Source organism: Athene cunicularia (genome assembly GCF_003259725.1).
Source record: "Athene cunicularia isolate RWA chromosome 23 unlocalized genomic scaffold, athCun1 chr23_part2, whole genome shotgun sequence".
NCBI classification, from domain to species: Eukaryota; Metazoa; Chordata; class Aves; order Strigiformes; family Strigidae; genus Athene; species Athene cunicularia.
Genome location: NW_020799131.1, coordinates 1,106,323 through 1,113,439, shown reverse-complemented (window position 1 = coordinate 1,113,439; position 7,117 = coordinate 1,106,323). Strand labels below are relative to the sequence as shown.

General features: G+C 53.0%; 1 protein-coding gene across 5 annotated transcripts; it reads right to left on the bottom strand.

Annotated features, from left to right (window-relative positions):
- Positions 1–457: 457 nt before the first annotated feature.
- PIGV (phosphatidylinositol glycan anchor biosynthesis class V) lies at positions 458–7,111 on the bottom strand. 5 transcript variants are annotated; one of them, XM_026863528.1, is made up of 5 exons: positions 6,945–7,111; positions 4,133–4,287; positions 2,208–2,810; positions 1,653–2,093; positions 458–840 (listed from the first exon to the last, which is right to left on the bottom strand). In XM_026863528.1, exons 2-5 carry the CDS (start codon positions 4,217–4,219, stop codon positions 535–537), a joined length of 1,437 nt encoding a protein of 478 aa, XP_026719329.1. In that variant the 5' UTR covers positions 4,220–4,287; positions 6,945–7,111; the 3' UTR covers positions 458–534. The 5 variants fall into 5 exon arrangements, with proteins under 5 accessions (XP_026719329.1, XP_026719327.1, XP_026719325.1 ...); XM_026863526.1 differs by having other exon boundaries at positions 1,653–2,810; positions 6,919–7,111; XM_026863524.1 differs by having other exon boundaries at positions 1,653–2,810.
- Between the last annotated feature and the right edge of the window lie 6 nt (positions 7,112–7,117).

Genomic DNA, 7,117 nt, shown 5'->3' with positions numbered 1-7,117 from the left:
CGCCCCGCCCCTTCACCGCAGCGCCCCCTGCCGGCCGCCCCCCGCCCCGCAGCAGCAGCCCGGCCGCCCCGGCGAAAAATTCCAACACCTCCCCCCGGGAAAGGATCCACGTTTCTCGAGGAAAGTGCGTGTGGGGAGAGAGTGGCTGCCGCCAGCCTTCGGAAAAAAAAGGAACCGGATGGGTGCGAGCAGCTCCCGCAAGGCAGTGTGGGGTCCTCCCGGCAAGGGACGCTCGCCTCGAGGGACGCTTCCCGGAGGTTTCCCGAGATCCTGGCAGTAAATACCTGCTCGGTGGCAGTACTCCCCCCAGGAGATGGAGAAACTGAGATGCATTCCCTGTCTCAGGTGGCTTACAGGAATTTTGGCTGTCAGTAGCAACCGCAGAGAGTACAGAAGTAGTAAATGAGGAGTAACACTTTTGTAACGGAGACCACAGCATCACTACAAATACGTCAGGTTTTTTTAGGAAAACTGAGCTTCAATTCAGACCAGTGCTTCTACCCCACGACCCATCTGTACCCATCCAGACCCTCACTATGTCCACGGCAAGAAGTTGCAGTGCAGAATCAGTCCCAGCAGCCAGTAGGACAAGAAGAATCCGAGAATGCACTTGCTGAGGGGGGTAATTAATCTAAAGTTGATCAGCAGCCTCACAAGGGGGTTTTCCAACATTCCTTTCCCGCTGGAACCATTTTTATCTAGAAGTGACTTCTCGGAGTGAGACGCAGTGGTTTGGTTATCAGTCCCCTCACTCCAGAGTAAAGGTTCGTATTCCTGAAGGAGGTGAGCAGAGAACCAGTACAGGATGGGAGAGCAGGAGCCAAGGAACCGGGTCAGCACCTGGAGGCAACAGGCAGAGCAAAAATTACATAAATTGCAGGTTTTTGACTGTGACCAACCCCAAACCTGAGGTGCGGAAGGAAACATCTATTGCCTCAAATGGTCTGCTGATAAAGGGGCCTGAAATACAGCCTCCATTCAGAGTGCCAGGATTTATTACACTGAAATGAAACACCTCTCAGCTCAACTTGCTTTATTTATTACGGCATTTGTGTAAGCAGTCAAGCGGTCCCCAGGTTTTAGACAAGCACAGTAACTAAAAGTCACCATCCCGCTGAAATCCTTGTCACCACCCAGCTCAGGAGCTGCGCAGGGGCAGCGGCTTCAGGGGGGATTTGGATCTCACTCTTAGATCATTTTTTCACTGGAAACCCCAACCTTTAGTGCCGCTGTCTTCTAAAAAGACCTTCTAATGGTTTAGGATAGGGACTGGCGACGGGCTTTGGATCTTTTGTCATCCGTTAAGCTCAGCCCAACATGCTAATGACCCAGGACCCTTGTTCCCCAACAGCTGGTTAGCAGGCCGTGGCAAGCCTGGCCTTAAGCACACATCAAATGTGACCCAACCCCGTCCCGGTGTCCTCACCACACCGAGCACCTGGCCAGCACTCTTTGGGAACTCTCCAGCTGAACAGGGGAACTAACTGGTTTTGGAAACTCTGTGGAAAGAGGAAAGGCAAACGCTTTTGGTTTGCATTGGCCTGTGCCGCCCTGCAGCTGGGACAGCTTCAAGTGGTGACGGTCACTGCCTGGGCCACCATGGGATGTTCCCCTTCAGAAACCTCTCCTGTGTGCTGCTGTGAAGGTCCTACCTGCACGTGCATGCAGAAGAATCCCACCACCAGCGAGACCGTGGCATGGACCACATAGACGAAGACAGCGGGGCAGCAAAATCCAGCCTCTGGTTTACCCTCTTCTTCACTCTTTCTTCTCTCTAGACCAAGAGTTAGGCAGTGCCGGGGGTTTGCAATGAGGTAGGTCCAGGCAGCCCACAAGCCCAGAAGTGTGACAGGCAAAGCAAGCAAGAAATTTGGTATCTGTCTGAGCTCAAAATACCTTAGAAAACCCACATTCCAGTAAGTGTCTTGAATATAGGAATAGACCACAGGGAATCGCCAGGAGCACCAAGGGGGTTTAACCCCATTCCTGCCCGCCAGCCGATAGCCCTTGTCCAGGGCCAGCTGCAGCAGAGGCCTGGGAACAGTCTGCTCCAGGCCAGCACCAGGACCACAAAACCTCACGTAGGCATAATACTGAAATAAAGCAAAAGGTAGAAATATCCCAGCACACATCAGAACCGCTGAAGATGTCACGCTAAGGAGTTGCTTCCACAATGGAGGGAGCTTCCTTAGTGATCCTGAACCCACCTGGAGCTGGAGGGCAAAGCATTTACCGCGAGCGTAGAGAAGGAAGCCAGCATTAATAAGCCCGTTGGCACGCGCCCCAGAAGCGAGGGAGAAGAGCAGTCCACCCAGCCAGCTCTGCCCCTTCTCCAGTTGCCACATGGCACTGAACACCAGGAAGGCAAACACGCTCTCCGAGTAAGCAGCTGCCATAAATACATTGGCAGGGCTGACGGAAAAGAGAAGGGCAGCAAGGAAAGCCACCCCGCGACGCTGCAGCACGACGCAGCCCAGCTTGTACAGGGCAGCGGCTGCCAGGATGGAAAAGAGAGAATTAAGAAGCACGGCCGAGAGCAGGAGGCGGCTCCGCAAGCGCAGCAGCGGCTGCAAGGGCCACAGAGCGCCCTCGGCCGCGGCGCGCAGGCTCAGGGGGTACAGCGGGAGGAAGGCGCAGTTGTGCTCGTACAGGTAACCCCGCTCGGCGATGAAGAGGAAGTGCTCGGCATCCCAGCGCGAGAGGCCGCCCAGCAGCCGCTCCAAGAGCAGGTCCCACAGGCCAGGCTCGGGCAGGCGAGGGGGAGAGAAGGCGTCTGCGGTGTGATCTGGAAGCAGGAGGTTAAACAGAGCCTGGAAAAAAAAGGAGAGGATTGAAGCCTGGCAGACAGCCTTTCGCACCCTACCCAGAGCACCGAGCAGGAGTTCGGTCAATCTCCAAGGTTTCACAGCAGCACAGAAGCCAGGCTGAAGGGCTTTGCAGCAAGGACACCTGTAAGGCTGTGAAAAGGAGCAAACGCAATCTCGAGGTGAATAAAGACTCTGGAACAATATCCAGCACCAATCCCCACGGAACTGGACTGGGAAAGCTGCTCAGCCCCACGCGCCGGCACACCGAGCTGCGTATGCTCACGCCAGACGCCACTGCTATGCCTCCTGCTCTGCTCAGGCTGGCATTATTGTCCCAGCTAACCTCCAAGGGACAGGAGAAACTAGAGAAAAAGCTTTTCCCAGAGCAAACTGATGCAGAAGACAGCAGCTGATTGCCAGGCTCCCTTTCTAGTCTTTAGGTCTCTATTGCCTCTGCAGCTCGGCACGAATTAAGGGATTCACTTTCTGCAGAGAGCAGGAGCTTGTGGTGCTGACCACATTTTAAAAGGGGAGAAAAAAACCCAGAATGCTCATGAAGTATGCAACTCAAGGCATTGTAATGTCATTCCAAATTACAATATGTTTAAAAAACCCTAAAAAACCTGGTAAATTTTGTAGCTTAACTACATACAGCATAGGATGAGTCCCCCTCACTGAATTCAGCGTTGGCAGAGAAAAGACAAAAGGCCACACTGAACAAATTGGGACTAAAAGACCTACAAAGCTGCTGTTTTACCATGAAGCACTACATCTGGTCTAACCAGGCCTCTGGCACTTGTAATACGGAGTCTTTCATCTCAGCTGATGGTTCCACTCAGCCCTAGCCAGCGGTGGCCGGGGCTGCCACAACGTGCCAGCTGGCTGGTGGCCTGTTGCTGAAGAGCTTTCTCAGGCCAGTTTTGTTTCAGGAGGGCCGTGGCTCCAGACAGACTCTGCTGGCTGTCTCGGTACACACAGGTGGGATGGAGTGAGTAACCAAGCTCCCCCAGGCTCAGAGAACATCTCTGGAAACGAGACCCGGGAGGAAGGCGCAGGAGGAGTTTATTGCCCCTTTCTGTGGATAAACAGAGACCTCAGCCCCTCCACGCTCACAACAGTGGCGTGAAAACAGAGTAAGCTGCAAGGAAACTTATGTAATTCTACTTAACAGCAACCCGCCTCCCTGGATGCAGCTGGTCTGCTGGTTCTCCAAAGGAGAAGATGATTTCCCAGTTAAGCAGAAGGAGGCAGCGGCGCAGGGAGCAGCCCCGGAGCAGCCTGTGCCGGGCGTTGCAGCACCTTTGGCTCAGGACCAGGAGACTCACCTGCAGCAGAAGCGTCAGGGCTCTGCAGCGCACCCCAAACCACAGGACCTCTCGGAGGTGGGGGTCTTGCCTGCTGACCAGCTCCATTCTGAGCTCCAAAGTTGCTTCAGTAGGTCATTGACGTCCCTGGAAATTCTCTCTCTGGTTTTGGATATCTGAATTCATAAACAGAGAGGACAGACACAGAAAGGTATTTCTGGCTTTGGCCACGTTTGTAAATTATGCGCTTTTATCTACTATCAGGCACTTCAAAGGGCTGCAAATCTCTATGAACAAGGCAGTCACTTATGAAAACGATCACAGATCCGGGAGATGACACAGAAGACCTCTCTGATATTGTTCCTATTCAAAAAAATATCCCTGACTTCTTAACCTTGGCCAGGAGGCAGAGGGAGAGAGGCTAGAACATGTATTCTGAGCCCATTTCTTTCTTGTAAATACCAGAGGCAGACAGGCTCACCGGCCTCCTCCGCGGCTGCCTCAGCAGAAACACCAGCAGCTCAAGCCAGGACTCCACCAAGCATCTACACACACATTCAAGTTGCAATGAGCTGAATGGGATTTAAAAACTTTTTTTTTTTTTTGAATAGAGACAGAATTAAAATGTGGATTCTGAGTGCAATGCCCGTGTAAGCAGTTTGCTGATGAGGGCTCAGGGCCGGCCAGGCTCTGCCAGGCACACTCCCTCCTCTCTCCAGCTCTCTGCCCTGCATTTGCCCCATGGAAGCTGAGAACAGCCTCCGCGGCACCAACCCCGCACGGAGCACCAGGGCAAGGCTAAGGTGCCTCCTCAGCCACGCAGGCTTCCCCCCAGCCCTTCCACCGATCAGAGGCAGAGTCTCCAGGATGTGACACTCTCACCACTCCACCCTCGCCACCTGCGATTTTCCAGCATTTTGGCAAAGGTCCCGGTCTCCAGAGTGAGGACATCTGCCTGTCAAGCAAATTGCATATGCTAAGGTGGCTCTCGTCCACCTCTCTTCCCTGCAAACCTCACCTGCGAGATTTAAACCGCTTTGTGGAGTCTCACTGCTTTCTCTTCTGTGTATTCTGGATTGATGTTGTGGTACCAGCCATGAAAACTGCTGGCCCGGAGCCACGAAAGGCAGGCAGTATCTGTTATGGAGCTTTTTAAGATAACACAGTTCTTCCGTTGGTTCCCCAGCCACCAACTGCTTTTCAGTTTGAGAAACAGAAGACCCACAGATCTCGCCAGGTTCCTGTGACACCACATCCTGCACTATTTCCCACCTGCCACCTTTCTGATCCAGCGCCTCTCAAAACATACAGATCCCCAAACCAATTGCTCAATGATCTAAAAACACGCTGAGGTTTTTCCTATTACCATTTCACTGATGGAAAAAAAAAAAAAACCAAACAAACTGGCAGGTTAAAAACTGCATGAGAGAGCAGAAAGCAATCCTCAGCAAAGCAAAAAACAAAATCCAAATACGCTCATTTATAGTTCCAGTCCCTAACCACAGGATTATGCTTCCTATTTAGCCACATACAAAAGTTTTGGGTTTGCTTATATTCTCTTCTTGCTCCAGAGCATTCACAGCTACAGACAAAGCAACTAGTGGGAGGCACATTCTCCTGAATCACGAAGCTGCAATGTTATTTTAAGAGAGGGGATACTTCAGCCCAGCTGTAAATTCTATTAAAACGCATTCACAGCTGCAAATCCTATTAAAGCACAGTGGCAAAAATTGTCCCAGCACTTTAAATATTTTTTAAAAAGCAGAGAAAAAGCCTCGGATGAATGTGCCAAGAAGGCTCAAAGCAAACAGCTTTAAAAAGCCTGTTCCTGTCACGACGCAGCACACCTTGTGTAATGGAAAGCAGCGAAGTCTACAAAAAGCTGCAGCCCACAAGCACCGTTCTGGTAGGGAACACGGTGTCAGAGCAAGAATGTCTCTACCCCAAAAAGTGCCACGTGAAAGAGCACCTGCACCAACGAAAAAGGAGACAAAAAGGCAGAAGCGGGTTAAAAATATTTCAGTAGGAAAAGATGCAAAGTTTTAATTAAAGATGTGTTTCTTTCCGTGTTCTGCGCTTCCCTTTGCTCTCAGGTAAGAACTGCGTTTTGCTGGCTCTGGAAACCATGCTAAAAAAAAGGACGTGAACGCAAATAAAATAGACGCTGGGTAAATTATCATGTAAATGAAAATACGATTCCGGCGAGGACTGTGAAGATGCAGTGGAGAGCGGTTTCCACCCGGTGGCAGCAGGCCCTCGCCACAAAGGCTTCTCCTCCCTCCCCACACCCGGCGACCGGCTCTGGGCCTTGGAACGGGATTTTATCGGGAAACCGGCTCCAGGCTGCAGCGTCCCGGGAACACTTGGAGAGTGACGGTTTGGGCACCTCTTGGTACCTCTCCAACCTGCTGTCAAGAGTCAAGAGATTCTCCAGACATATTTAAAAACCTGTTCTAAGCAGGATGCCAAAGAAATAGGATCAAATTTTGGAAATCCTGTTTGCCTAGAGCTGTCTCTGTGGGCCTGGGAGCTCCCGACCTCGCAGCCGCTCTCACTCCTGCCCAGTGGCTGCAGCCCCAGCACCACTTCGCTGGTGTCTGAACGGCAACGGGCACGCTTCGACCCTTCACACCTTTTGCACCAGCTCAGGCACGTGAACGAACCCCACACTGGATCCCAACGCAACCTGACCCTGACGGCTCGGCTCGAGGCCACGGACGAGGCTGGAGCTCAGCGTTCGGGGCCGAGCACGCCGCAAGGCGCCAAGCCCCGAGAACGCGCCGCGGCCGCTCCCTGCGGGTGTTCACCTTCGCCATCGCACGCAGCAACGTACCCAGCCCCGCTCTGAAACGCGCAGCCGCCAGCTCCCGGGGAGCCGCTGGGGACTCCCGCTGCTCCTCGTGGCCGGGCTCGAAGCCCGGGGACAGGGGACAGAAGCGAAAGGCAGGGATGGTTGGTTTCCCCTCGCTGCGGAGAGAAGACGGGCTGGCAATCCGCCGGGACTCC

What these genes read in the sequence shown, in the direction of transcription:
- PIGV (XM_026863526.1), bottom strand. Translation starts at nt 4,219, where the DNA reads ATGGAGCTGGTCAGCAGGCAAGACCCCCACCTCCGAGAGGTCCTGTGG. An exon ending in CCCTGACGCTTCTGCTGCAG is followed by an intron (nt 2,811 to 4,132) that starts GTGAGTCTCCTG and finishes TTTTTTTTCCAG; the next exon opens with GCTCTGTTTAACCTCCTGCT. An exon ending in TCTTCTGCATGCACGTGCAG is followed by an intron (nt 841 to 1,652) that starts GTAGGACCTTCA and finishes TGTTGCCTCCAG; the next exon opens with GTGCTGACCCGGTTCCTTGG.